At 37.6% G+C, this 15040-nt stretch overlaps 1 protein-coding gene across 5 annotated transcripts in view; it reads left to right on the forward strand.

The window, feature by feature from the left end:
• The first annotated feature begins 4253 nt into the window (after window positions 1–4253).
• Window positions 4254–15040, forward strand: part of MYBPC1 (myosin binding protein C1) — an 85767-nt gene continuing 74980 nt past the window's right edge. For 4 of the 5 annotated variants that reach the window (XM_023591923.3, XM_004469190.5, XM_004469196.5 and 1 more), the window contains exon 1: window positions 4267–4379. In XM_023591923.3, the coding sequence (XP_023447691.2) occupies window positions 4355–4379 (25 nt within the window). In that variant the 5' untranslated portion in view covers window positions 4267–4354. Of the gene's footprint in view, window positions 4380–15040 lie in introns of all 5 variants that reach the window. The other variant, XM_023591922.3, reaches the window with a different exon arrangement.

The following is a 15040-nucleotide window of genomic DNA, read 5'->3' on the forward strand; positions in this document are numbered from 1 at the left end:
AAGCACTGCTGATGATGCAACTGGAAAAAGACCTTGAATAAAAGGAGGAAATGGTAAAGACAAATGAGTTTATATGGCTAAGAGACCTCAAAGTGAGTTGGGAGATCATTAGGTAACGCTTATGCATGTTTCAGCAGGATCTCATAGAGTGCCAAAGTAGATAGTACCCCAAATAGTAGGGCTCCTGAGGGCTACAGAGACACCAGGTCCTATGGTCGTGGCAGATAGCTCTGGAGTTTGGTGCCTTGCCAGTGGACCCTACTTTGGAGTTTGTGCTCCCAAGTGTGACAGAGTTGGACTGAGATGAGGCTTCTCTACACATGCCTCTTCTGTCCCTTTTATTGAACCTATAGTTGGCACTGGAGTTGGTAGGTGTATATTCAAGAGGCTTGAATCTCTGGGCTGACCATGTGCCAGCTGGGCCCTGAGCCTCAGCAGAGTTGCAACACCTCCTCTCTAGTTCATTGGACTCACCCAGGACAACAAGGAGGTGAGGATGGACAACCACTATACAAAGGAACCAAGAGAGTCTATAACTGCAAGCAAGAGAGTCCCATTCATTGGGCATATGGGGTCAAAGCCCCCTCTCAATTAGAGGTGGAGTGGGGATCACCATCCTAGAATCCTCAAGATTAGGGAACAAAATATGGACTAGAGTGGACTTACTGGTATTCTATTATAGACTTATTGTGATTCTAGCAATGGAAGAAATCATATCATTGATATGGAGACAGTGGGCACTGGAGATACTGAAGTCAGGGAGAGGGAAACAGAGGTGTAATTGGGGGGCATTTTCAGGACTTGGAATTTTCCTGAATGACAAGACAGATATAGGCCATTATGTATCTGGTCATAACCTGAAGAATGGAGTGGGAGAGAGTATAAACTACAATGTAAACTATAATCCATGCTGTGTGGCAGTATTCCAAAATGTATTCATCAATTGCAATGAATGTACTACACTAATGAAAGAAGTTGTTAATGTGGGGAAAAGTGGGAGGTGTGAGGAGTGGAGCATATGGGAATCCCTTTTTTTTTTTATGTAACATTTTATGTAATCTAAGTATCTTTTAAAAATAAATAAAAATATATTTAAAAAATAAAAAGATGCATTAGCATGGGGGGATGTCTATGACAGGTTAAATGGAAAAAGCAAGTTGAAGAGTAATGTAAATAGTATGATCTCATTTCACAAAATGTAGATAAAGAACTCCCTACATATGTATACAAATTTGTATTTGTATGAGGGTAGAGAAAAGTTAGGCCCTAACTCATGCTTTAGGATGAGGATGATATTGGAAGAAGACGAGATTGTTCACTTATTATTTATACTTTTTTGCACCTTTGGTTGGTACAGGGAACATTGTAGCTTTTATCTTTTTTATTTTTTAAAGATTTATTTTATTTATTTATTTCTCCCTCTCCTCCTCCATTGTTTTGTGCTTGCTGTCTGCTTGTTGTGTACTTGTATTCTTTTTAGGAGGCACCAGGAATTGAACCCAGGACCTCTCATGTGGGAGGGAGGCATGCAGTGGCTTGAGCCACCTCCACTCCCCCTTGTTGTGTTTCTTATTGTGTTTCCTCATGGTTATCCTTCGTTGCGTCATCTCATTGCATCATCTTGTGTTAACTCACTGCGCCAGCCCATCGCATGAGGTCTCTGTCTTGCTCGTCTTCTTTAGGAGGCAGCGGGAAACAAACCTGGGACTTCCCATGTGGTAGGCGAGCACCCAACTGTTTGAGCCACATGCATTTCCCTGCTTTTATCTTGAAAGGTATGGCAGAGATTGATAGTTGCCTGCCCAACACCTTTCTCCCCATTTCTCATTTGATAACAGAGTTGATTGCCACTGAAAATGAAAGACTACGTTTTCCAGTTTCTTTTGTAGCCAAATATGGTCATGTAACAAAGTTCTGGTCAGTGGGATGTGAAGCATTAGATGTATATGTGGGACTTCTAAGATGGTCCTTAAAAGGAAGAGGGTGAGCCCTTCTTTCTTCTTTCCTGCTGCCTGGAATGTGGATGTGATGACTAGAGCACTAGCAGACATCTTATACCGTGAATTTATGTGGAGGATGTTAGAGCAGGAAGAGATAACGAGCCTCAATTCCTGATGACACCATAATGCCTCTAGGCTTGCCTCTGGACCTGGCTTTATGTAGGAGAGAAGTAGTTCTTTCTTGATTCAACTGTTGTTTTTTTGTGGTTTTATGTTATAAGTGCCAAACCTCATCCTAAATAATGCAGAAGGAAATATCCAATTAAGCATTTAACAAAAGAAAAAGAAAAGAGCCCAGTTGACCATTTTCCCTCCTTCCTGAGAGTCAGGTTGGAGATAAGGAGTCTGAAATCTTCTAGACAGATATTTACACACTGAAATAAGAGTTATGAGTCACTAAAGCAATGCAGTCCTGGGAAAATTATGCATGCCAACTTATCCTAATTTTGAATTTTACCTCAACCATCTGATACACTGCACAACTGTCTATCCTAGAATTTGTCCATACTTCCAATTCTTCCAATAATGTTTTCTCTTTTTATAATCAAATCCTTTATTACCAAAAAGTTACCCAGGTCAAAAGATATTTTCTCCATGGGTTTCAATATTTCCTGGCACATATGCTCATCAGTAAAACGATCAGTGTATGATGAACCCAGTGGGTTTCTGCAGTTTATTAGAAGCCACCCATGGCATGGACCCTCTTTTGTGGCATGTGTGAAATCTGTCCACCAATATAAACATTCTGCAACATGACATTCTTCCCTGATGTCCATTTCTTATGTGGTGTTTGGTGCGCTGGAAAAGCTGGAAAATTAAAATTAAAGCAAAATGATGTGCTAAGTAGCATTCTATGGTGGAGGAAGGACTTTCCTTGTAAAAGATGTTCAGGGACTTTCTTGGCTGGTTTTTCCCCTTGACATAGCTAAAGCATGATGCTAAGCTGAGTTTCCATCCCTATATGAAAAGTCAACTTGGCACAGAGTTTGGTAATTCTAAGTCTGACCAGCTGTTCTCTTGGCCACAAAGGAAATTAAGCGAGACAGGATGGCTGGTTCGGTACAAATCAGTCAAAGCCTCTTGAAAATTATTTAAAACACACACACACACACACACATCAATGAAGATGCAAGAGTAGTCATCTTTATAAATAAATTAATGTTAATCCTAGTCTCTGAGGTGCTATGCGTGTGAACAAAGTAAGTTGTCTTTTTTAGTTTGACCACTTTGTAGCTTAGTTTCATAAGGTTTTGGGGTGAAACTAGTCAATTCTAATACATTTTACCAATATCTTAAATTAGATAGATGTTTCAGTTTGCTATCTTGGAACAAAACAATGGCTGATGGGCTATCTGACTTTTTTTCTTCCTTCCATGCCCTGTATTATCCTAAGTACACAATTCAGTAATTTTCAGTATATTCACGAAATTGCTTAATCATCACTATTATCTAATTCCAGAACATTTCATCATCTCCCACTAAAAACAAAAACAAAACAATATCTTTTAGCAGTCACACCCCTATCTATCTACTGCCAACCCCCTGGCAACCACTAATCTTCCAGGACATTTTATACGAACAGAATCTTATGATATGTGGTCTTTTGTACCTGGCTTCTTTAACTTAGCATAATGTTTTCAAGTTTCATCCCTACTGTAGCATGCATCAGTAATTCATTCTTTTTATGCCCTGTACTTTTTTGAAAAAAGGCAAAGGTTACGTATCCCTTAATAGGAACTTTGCTATGCTTGGAGAAGAAAATAAGACGAGATATTCAACATTGGCACTTGACATATTAATAAAAAATAAGATACAAAAATCGAAATCCAATAATTAAGACCTGCTGAAGATGAAGCATAAAAATTATCTTAATGATGAGATTTTTCTTTCTAATCTTAGTGGAATTAAGGTATATATTGAATTAGCATATTATCATTTACCATCTAATTTTTACCGTCAAGCAAACTTTTTTGCATCCTGAGTCAGCACATGCATATGTCAGGCAGAAGGAGAGGAACAAGAAGGAGCGCGAGGCTGCAGCTGAATTTAGAAAGTTAGAGGTGTTCTCATCAGCCACATGAGATGGACAAGAGATTCCTTCCAGTAGGCAAGAGAGCAGAGTACAGACAACAGATGTGAGAAAGGTCCTCATGGCTGTCAAGTTCCAGCATCTTTGCTCTGCAGAAGGGGAGGTGCCGACGTGATTGATGTGTAGAGGCAGTATAAAAGCACAGGATTCCTCCCCAACTGCTTGTCACACTGACCTGCACCACCGTTCAGCTGCTCGTGGGGTTTCTTTCAGCTAGGACTGGAAGGGAGAAAACTCTTTGGAAAATAACCTTTTTATTGTGGCCATGCCAGAACCCACTAAGAAAGAGGGTAAGAATCATCCATAAATCTTTTTGTTGTACTTTTTAATAAAGTTTGTTTATTTTGGCATTTGAAAAACAAATATTGTTTTTCAAGCAAAATATAATAACAATCACTGATTTAAGGAAAAATGTCTTTAGAGTAAAAAGACAGAGGGAAAACATAGCAAGAGTATAGGCAATTAAAATATCTAATTATAGTTTGTGGAGGGCTAGTGACTAAAATGATCAAATTAGAATTTTATCATTCAATTGCAAGGGATCCTTAAAGTGTAATTTAAGGATCTTAATTGCCAATGGTGAGCAGATTGCATTTTCAAACATATTTTCTTAGGTTCAATCAGAAAATTTTCACCAAATATGCAATGTTGGGAGGGAACTTGGAATGTTTTCTTACATGTTTGATAAATTTGATCAAGAGTTCATAAAAGAATTTATGACAATATTTTAAGATTTGCTCTATTTTTCATGGAAAGACATTTAAAATATATAGATGCAGGAAGTTTTTGCTTTTTAACAGTGTTTTTGAAGCTTCCATATTTATTACATTATTAAGATTTTGCATGGAAAGAAAATCAAACAGCTGGATAAAGAGAATACTTCTGAATATCACTGATAGATTGTGCTCTTTCACAAGTTTTACATAGATAATATCATAATATGTAAACTTTAAAAAAATAATTCAATTTAAAACATGAATATACTTTTCATTAGAAGAGTATTTCCTCCAATTAATAGGATTTTTCCTTTCTATAAGAGTCTATCAGTATTTTAAAACTACCAATTAATAGCATATGTTAGAATTGGTATTTACTAACATTGCTAATGAAAACCACAAATTATTAGCACAGGTATATTAAGCTTAAGTTTCAATGAAAATGTCTTAAACAATGCCATTTTATTCATATTAGTCTTCATTAGTGCCCACTAAAAGTTTGTTATCATTTCTGCAAATCAAAGCACACAAAAAATGATTAACAGAGAACATTAAATAGTATTGTTTTCCAGCTTTGTCTTTAATTCTTAAAAAATTATTTCTTGCCATTATTTTGAAGACCATTGAAAAAGATGCTACACACTGGACCCAAATTTGAAATACTAGCCAAATTACCAAACGTCTTTTAAATATATTTTCTTTATGTAATTAAGTAACCAGTGTTGACAGGCTGTGGTGATCAGTTTACAGGTTGGCTTTACTTAGTGGCGGAGGGCATTGATGGATGAAGTCTTCCACCCAAAATAACCACACCAAATGCATGCATTAATATGGGAACTTAATCCAGACTATCAGGCAGCTAGTCCAACCCCTGCTAACATGCCTTATTTGTAATGCAAATGATTTACGTATGTATTAAGTATCCGTTTTATTTGATCTGTCACTTGACTAGCCTCTTCAAGGCTTACTTGGATGGAATGAATTCTGTTTCCTGACTGAGGAAAGAATACTGTTTTAATTATCCTGAACTTAGTGGATGAATCTGTATTTGTTATTTCTGAAAATGACAAGAAAACTGAAAATCTAATAAATGAGGTGACAGGCTAATGAGCCTATAAAGCTAATTAAATTCTTCTGCTTGTTAGATGCTATGAAGTTTTACTTTTTGTCACACACTTGAATCGGATCCTTTCTACCTTTAGAAAGAGTGAGATTTTAGAGCTGCAAAGAAGAAAATGTATCTTTAAGTCCCTAATATGTATCTCTTTGCTTTTGGGATAAATTGGCATGGATACCAAATCTCCATTAGGTTCTTTTGCTATGTTAACACTGTTGACATATTGTATATGACTCTCCCTCTCCCCCACCCCCAACCAAGGAGAGTAATTTTATATCCATAGATTCTTTGGTTAGTTTAAATTTGGATGGTAGAGAGTAGGGGTAAAAAGATACTGATATACTTAAATTCCTTCGAGAGAAAGTACAGGGATTTTTGTTTCCTTACCAGAATAATTAATTCATAAAGGAATTGCACCTTAAAGAGATTTCCTGATGAAATCAGTGCATTTAATATTGTTTACATCAGAAGAGTAAAGAATATGGCAATTCATTGACTATTCTAATCCTTGCATCTTCTCTGAACAGTGACTTTATTTTCACTGTGGTTGGTTTTGTTCCATATAAGCATCCCTCGAAAGACAGCCCCAAAAATAAAACATGCCACCAAACCAACCCTTCAGAGTCATTTCAAATTATCTGCAGGAACTGGGAGGACCTGGCAACTCTTCAAAAGAGGCTGAGTTTTCAGCACCTGAAGGTGCAAAGAATGTCAACTCCTTCCTAACCTACGACGACTTAATTCTGGGAGCTTCATGTTGGGTCTTGGGAGAGCTGGACTTTCTAAGGGGGGGAGGAGGAAGGGCAGGTGTAACTTTGAACCTTGAGGATGAAGTCTAATGGAAGTAATTAGTCAACAGTCCTTATTTAGACTCTTGAAAATATTCTTGGTGTCCCAGTAACCTCTTTTGGAGAAAGAAAGTGTTATTTTTAAGGACCAGCCATTTCCCATTGCCATCTTCTCCACCTTCATCCATTGTGTATTTATTCTTTGGAGAGCTATATTATTTGTATTGCCCATTCCAGAAAAAAAGGCTTATCTTGTGCTTGGGATTCATGCAAGACCTGAGGCCTAGTAAGTTAAGTTGGCCTATTCAAATAGTGTGAGAGAGGATATGGAAGGAAGCTTCATTGTGGGCATCCCCCAGAGTACCTTACTGATATATTCATTTTTATGTCAACTACTAATTGAGCACCTATTATGTGCTAGTCACTGGGTTTCAGAGATATATACAATGTTGCCTCTATCCTGAAAGCCCTCATAGTTAATTGCCATTGGATCCTACTATATAAAGGAATCACCTTTCACTGGAAATTCCTCTTTTCCTGTCAAAAATTAACTTTATCATCGTGAAATTAGAAAAGCACAATTGCTTTTCTTCTGCAGTAGAATCTCTAATAGTTTAAAAAAATATTATTAATGGCTCTTAAGCCCCCCCAAAAAAAAGATTTTCTCAGAATATTCTCTCACCAGCATATAGTAATTAAAACCACAAAGCCTGATTCTTGAATATACTTCGACAATCATTAACTGTTGGATTCTACAGAACTCAGAAAATTTTTCTTCTGAAACATCCAGCTAAGGCCTTGACATGAATTTCACTTTTTATTTTGTGATATACCAGGCCCTTTTCCATTTTATGTACTAAACTTGTAGAAAAAGGAGAGAAATTCCTGGAAATGTCCCTATAGTGTTCTCATCTTCCATGTAAGATTTCTTCTTGAAAATTCAAAACTATGACAAAACATGGGTTCATTTATGACCATCAGTTTTAAGGGGCCAGTTGATAACTCCAGAAATCAAAGGCCTGGTGTGCTTGCTATAGATTCTTTTGCTGTCTCTTACCTAGTGAACTTGGTCTTGAAAAGTAGGAATAAGGGAGAAGTTGGTTGGTAATAGAGAATGATTTTTTTCAGGCCTTTGGGGTTTTCCCCCATTCTATTATCTTTTCTTTCTTGGTCCCTAGGGAGTTCATCACATTTCACTGTTCTGCTAAGCCCCAAGCCTATCTGAAATGTAGAGCAGCGTTCATTACCTCTTGCCTGTTTTTAAGCATTGCTGGAGGCTGCGTCATCATCAAAAAAGAGCCCAGTGATGGGAAGCCTCCCTCTCATATTTACTCCTTGACCTTCAGTTTCTACCTGCATGGGACTGGGTGGCCTACTTCAAACACCAAAATAAATTTGTCCTTGGAAAAGTTGTCTTATACAAAGAATATCACTTTTAGCCCAAATTAGGGAAAAGTTCATTTGTGTGTAGTTAGGGAGAAGAATGGGGAGTGAGGGGAGAGAGTGTATTTTATCAAGGGCAATTATTTCCCTTTTAACTCCTAACTTCATAACTTCATTTAGGCCAAGTTGAGGATTAGGTGCACACAAAAAAAGACTTTGCATGAATGTATACCACTTTTTTTTTGGTGCCTTAAAAAAACATTGCCATGCTCTTTTGGAGATTTGTGGCATAGATTTGAACTCTGTGTTGTAAGAAGGAATAAGCTAGGGCAAATGCACACTAGAGGAGCTTAATACTTGGCAGAATCATTCTTTCTCAGTAGCCTGCTTTTATGACTGTCCGTACTGCACCTGTTAGGAAGATAAATAAAGGACTGGCCAATTCTTTCCTCTCAAGCGTCCTAAATATATCGCCTTAAAAAAACTTTGGAAAACAAGATGTGTTCTTGCTTCTCGTCCAGTAAGTCTAAAGAAGTCACTCTGTCGTTTTCAGGCCTTTCAAACAGCAGTGAAGTCAGGGGTAAAGAGTTCATGACGTGATTGACAGTAGAGGTCAGGCTTTCTGGACAGCGCAGGGACCCAAGAGAAATGGAAATGTGAAGCACTTAAAACCCTTTATCCTCTCAACAGCTCCCTTTATTTTAGCCTTGAGGCACAGCACTTAAACATTTTATTTTAAGCTCTTTCTGGACACACAATTCACAGGGTTTTCTTATTTATAACAATTTCAAAGTACCTTGGAATCCATCGTGAATGTTGGAATAAGCTGCCTAGACTGGAGTGGCTTTTATGAATTGCTTGGGCACACACACACACAAATAAGTAAATGTTCTCTTCAAAACCTTGAGTGACTATACAACAATGTTTTTGCAATACTTCTGTACACAAATATATTCTCTTCTTCCAATTTTTGAGAGTTGCTGGAGGTGGCTGCAGTGAAGGAAATTATTGCTGTGGTTTTTTACCATCCTAGAAAACATTTTTGTTATTTTTGCTTAAATTTCTTATGCTTGTTTTATTAGCTTTTATTTTTAGGCTCTTTATGGACTCACAGAAATGAATTTTTATTATTATTAATAATTACTATTTCTATCTATACTTTTCCTTAATAGTGATGAAACCTATTTAAGAGACAAAATACTTTTGGCAGCCAGTTACCCTGTGGGTAATTCTAAACCTCATCTCAAAGCATACAGGGATATATTAGATGATAAAGACAGAATTAGAGCTCTAGGTATCAAAAGTGAGAAGAAAATTTTTAATTTCATGTACGTATCGAATGGGATGTGGCCACATCTCCTTTGTTTTTATTCCATGTCAGTTCCTGATGGAAACAGATGCCTTTTTGGAATCCTTGGTTTGTCCAGAGTATTGAAACCTGAAAAGTAGCAGAAAAGCAGCTACTGAATTACAGTGTGATGAGTTAATCACGAAGTTATTTTTCATTCAAACACCATTTCCTAAAATTTGAAAGCATACTGATTAAGGAAGATGAAATTGTGAAAAAAGAAAAGAAGATTTTATCACTTAATTATCTCAATGTATGCAAATGATCTCATAACCAAAAGCAGGGCATCTTTCCACACAGCTTTTTACAAGAATAGGTCTCCTACAAATCAAAATGATGATACTGCCTGTGGCACTCAAGTCTGCTCTGCACAGATAGGCCCAATTTTAATTTTCAAATAATACATTTGTTTTGAACAGCCACAGGGATAGACAGTAAACCCAATTTCAGGGATGGCACTCCCATCCATGGGGCAGATTAGTTATGGGCTTTTATGTACATCTCTAGAGTAAAGGTTGAGATTCTATTAGATTGGGATGAAGTGATTGATTTGGCAGAGGGAAAGGCAGGATCATGTAATCCCATGCTCATTTCTCTCTCCAAAATAAATTTACAAAGAGCTAGCTATAGTCTTTATGCCTTTCTATCAGCTTTCCAGTCTGAATAAACTTTGATTAAGACTTTTACCCTTTTTATGCTCCCTTGAGAATCCTTTTATAGGCCAGTTTGGCATATCAGTACAACAGAACTTTATTCATCTTTTGACTTGTACTTTAGATATTTACCAGAACCTAGGGCTAACAATTTTTTCTTTCTTCTCCAATGTCATCCAAATCTTCTTCTAACTAGCATCACATCTCTTTTTAAATTCATCAGGAATTCATTGCTTGTAGGAGCAATGGCCTTTGCTTTCTGTAAAATTTTATATCTCTTGGAACAGAATGGTTTGCTTTTACAACTAGTAATTTGTACAACTACATTTTAATATCTTTTTTTTTTCTGAGGTAGATAACTTTAGGACCATTCTGTATGTAGTATGTGTTTTGGCTTTTTCTGTATTCATATTAATAAGAAGAATATTCATTATTAAACATAGTGATATGAAGTACACTATGTATAAGACATTCTAGATAGGTCAAAATCTAGTTGTGCCATGTACTGATTTAATTACATGCTGAATGCCTCTGTTTTCCCATATGCAAAATGTGAACAATAACAGTGTCTAAATCATCAGGTCTTTATAAGAATTGGATGAGATAAATCAGGTAAAACTCTCATAAGAGCTCAAGAATTTTCCTTCCACAACTGCAGATTCAAAAATCTTGTCTCTCATAGGAATTAGGTATCTCATATTTAATATAAACTTTGAGGGCATTCCTGCCAATGCAAAGTATATAACAATCACTGGTAAATTCTTCACTTTGGGGTAATATATAGTTATTAAAACTCCAAGAGTGGATATAGCTCAAGTGGTTGAGCTCTGGCTTCCCATATCTGGGGTCCAAGGTTCAATCCCTGACCCATGTACCTTAAAAAAAAAAATTTCCAGAAAAAAAAAGTGGTTTCTATTATTATCATAGCCATAGTCATGAGTGGTTTTTTTTTCTTTTTTACTTGTGATGAAACATCTTAGCCATGGAAGCTCAGATAAAACAAGAGGTCTGTACTCCAGGGCCTCTGTTGTGTTCCCACTGGAATGTGTCATGTCCAGCTGGGGAGACTCCAGTTGTCAACCAGACCATGGTAACCTGTTGTCTTCACTGTTACATTGTGGTATGTCTTTTCCCATTTAGAAATACAGTTGAACACGCAGCTATTTCCACCACCGAGGGTTAAGAAGCTTGGGCTTTTTGAACATTCAGATTTCTTTTCTTGGTAGAGATGTTTTTGGTAGGTGGGGTGTTCCTCTGATCTGAATTTTCCTGAATAGCCACGTGAAGAGCTCTCCATGACCACATATGGAGGTGGAAGGTGATTGATTGAGTGCCGCTGTGTTTACTGCTCTGGCATTTTATTTTTATGACCCCACCTGGCATCAGGCCTCTCCTTTCTCTATTTTTAAAGTCACCCAATGTGAGGTCCAGCAAAGGCTTGGGGCAAGACCTTTGAGGGATTTATCCTCTAGCCATATAAAAGAGTGATGTGGTTGTGGTTTTGCCCCTCTCCATCCCCTGGAAAGGCACAAAGAGGGACAAAAGTCTGAAGTTGTTAACGATTCAAATCACTTTTGAAATAATTTCCTTTCGACCTGTGTTAACGGATGTAACCCTTTTCAATTCGAGGAAAGCTTTTCCTTCACCACCACATCCACACCACTCCAATCCCCATTTGGTTCTTACTTTAAAAAATGATGAGAGTTTTGATAAAGAGGGAAGTCAAAGGATCTTAGCAAAAGATCTTGTTTTCATCCACCTGCATGATAAAAGCCAGCGGCTGCTTGTTGCTAAGTATTAACAACCATATTTTAATCCTCTTCCTGGGTGGAGTGACATCTTGTGTTAAAATCTTGCATAATTAGAAGGATGTAAGAACAAGTAGACTAGGAGATGAAAAAACAAATCCTGTGGAGTCGGAAAATTCCATCATACTGAATAATGGGGTCATCGAAAATTCACATACTGGATGAACAATTAGACTTCATCTATGCAGAACCTTAGAGTACAGTCCCTGGCACTATAAATACAGACGGGTCATTTATAGACAAATATGTATTAAGTTGGTTGAATCATTCTGAATAGCTAGATTTTCTGGATAGCTGGAAGTTAATTCAGTTCTTGAATCACTGAACGTAATTATTTCAACCAATTTGGATGGAAACATTTCTAACATGTAAGATACTATTCCTTGTTTTAAAAAACAAAATATGAGGAATATAATTTAACTTTGTCTTAAATTATCGCTAATGAATTCCGTACCACGCCATCCAGAGGGCCTAAATCGTTTGCGCTTGGGTTAAACGGGCTCATGGTGCCTTGTATTTTAAATCTGTGCTCAATTTTTCTTAAGTTTCCTGTTTCATCCCTTGCTGGAAGGCCACCGTCTTTTATTTTTACTCTTGTCTGAAGCTACCCCCCACTCTCCCCTTTCCTCTTTAATCTGGCTGGGCAGGGCTGGGACTGGGGCGACACCAGCGAGGCGCCTGGGGCGCGAGACGTAAAGCTGCGCTGACTCTCAGGGCTGGCCGCGCGCCCGCGGGACCGCGGGTGAGTCCCCGCCCCTGCCCCCAGCGAGGGCCTCGGGGACGCAGCTGAGCAAAGTGCCGACGGTCTTAGCGCTTAGAGCTTGTGACGCAAATATTTTGCTCTTCTGATACCCTTTTAATTTACAGGTCCGCAGCTGTTATGTCGATAAGCGAGGTTGCTAAATAGCAGGATCCCGAAAAGTGGAGGTGGCACCGGTCAATATTGCCCCTTTGTCCCTATTATTGTGCACACAGAAAAATGTTATTGTCCCCCAAACCAACTTATGGTTTTTATTTTGGATGCTTCTTTTAGTTTACTTTCAACTTTCAAACAAGGTGGCAGATTTTCCCTAAATGGAGCGTATGACATGAGTTTATTTAAAAAAAAAAAAAAGTACACACACAAAATAGTTTGTAAAGGAGATTTTTTCAGTAAGTTAAATTCTAAACCAGCAGTTGTCAAACATTTTTCTCAGGTCCACTTGCATTCTTAATAATTATTGAGGAGTTAAAGGGTATTCGTTTATCTGGGTTATATAAAATATTTATTAATATTATATATTATTTATCAATACCCATCAATATTATATCTATCAATATGTATTAGAAATTATAACTGATAAATTTTTAAAACACAAGAATATACAAGCATATGTTCTATTAGCTGGCAGAGAGATGCTCTCATCACACAGCACGTATCCTGGAAAACTGCAATATATATCTGTGAGAAAATGTGAGTGAAAAAGGCAAATAAGGTCTTAGAATTATTGTAAAAATAGTTTTAATCTCACAGACTCTCTGAAAAGGCCTCAGGGACAGGGACTCTTGGGGATCCCACACCATACTTTGAGAACTAATACTATAAACCACTTAAAAATATGTTACCCCTTTAAATCCCAACATAGAAAATATCTGGGCCCCATAAACTGTAATGAATAGAGTGGGAGACAAAAATAAACATACAACTGTGAAAACATAAAATCAAACATTAATTTTTGTCCGAATTCTTTATTTTGTGTGCATAAGCAATAAGCACTGGCTTTTGCGTTTGCTGATTTTTTGGTGACAATATAATCAACATTTCTCTAAGAATTTGAGCATCCTCATGCAAACGATATTTTATATTAAAGCAGTTTCTCTTGTGCCATTGGGTAGACATTTGAGATCCAGATAGAGAATGTACAATGTGCCATACCCCACAACCAACAGGCGGTACACCTGATAGTACTCATTACAAATTTAATCTAAAAAGACAGGTAATATGCTTTAGTACCAAGAGTGACAGAACAAGAGGTGGCCAGGTGGAGCCTTTATCACCAGGATGGCTTTGGGGAGGTGGCTTTTTTTTTTTTTTTTTTTTTGTTACCAGGGCGGGAGAGTGAACCTGGGACCTCATATGTGGGAAGCTGGCACTGAACCACTGAGCCACATCAGCTTCCCTGGGTTTCTTTTTGTTTGTTTTGCTTGTTCTTTTTGTTTTTGCTTTGTTTTTTAAGGCGGCACTAGGAACTGATCCCAGGACTTCCCATGTGGGAGGTGGGTGCTCAACTGTCCAACCTACATGTGCTTCCACCATGCTGTTTGCTGTACATAAAGCACTCATGTATTTGACTTCAAACACAGAATCTGATTCTGAGAATAAGAAGTAATAATTAGGAACAATATACAATTTTCTCCTGCACCCAAATTACCAAATGATAGGTTCAGAACATTAATTTTTCAAAAACAAAAAAAAAAAATTTTGACAAAAAGAAAGCTACAGAAAAGACTAATGATTCTACCACTCCATGATAACAACTGTTGTTTCTAAGCCCGCTTAATATATACATAAAATGAAATTATGCTCTCTATACCATCAAAAAGCTAAAGTAAATTGCATATTATGGCCCATAAAACAGGTTTTGAGTAGGACAATGCCTTGTTTAAGACAATGAGTTCATGGGAAGCAGATGACTGGGCTGTTTACATTATTTTAGTGTACAGAAACATACTTGTAGGGAGAGGCAGGTTTATGCCATAAGACTTCAGATGTTTCTCCGCCTTCAAGTACTAACCATGAGACCCCTCATCATGCAAATAGAAATGGACTCCACCAGAGAGAGCAAAACCATTTACAGAGCTACTGGGATTCCAGTCTTTCAAAAGCAGCACAATGACCACCTACGGAGCGGTACTTAACAGCTCTCACCAGTGTCCATCCAGGAGGTGCCCAGGCCCGCTGTGTGGCCATGCCATTGGTGACATACCTGTGCTTTTTGCAGCACGTGGTCATAGGAAAAACCCACCATACATAGATCAAGACTTTGGAAAGCATTTCACTGCTGCAGGGGGAAAGAAGTTCTGTCTGTGAAGTAGGAAAGAGAAAAATGTGCCTCAAAGAAGAAACTAGCTTCAGTTGCTCGTTCAGTATCCAGTTAA

The sequence above is a fragment of the Dasypus novemcinctus genome, chromosome 12, assembly GCF_030445035.2.
Source record: "Dasypus novemcinctus isolate mDasNov1 chromosome 12, mDasNov1.1.hap2, whole genome shotgun sequence".
NCBI classification, from domain to species: domain Eukaryota; kingdom Metazoa; phylum Chordata; class Mammalia; order Cingulata; family Dasypodidae; genus Dasypus; species Dasypus novemcinctus.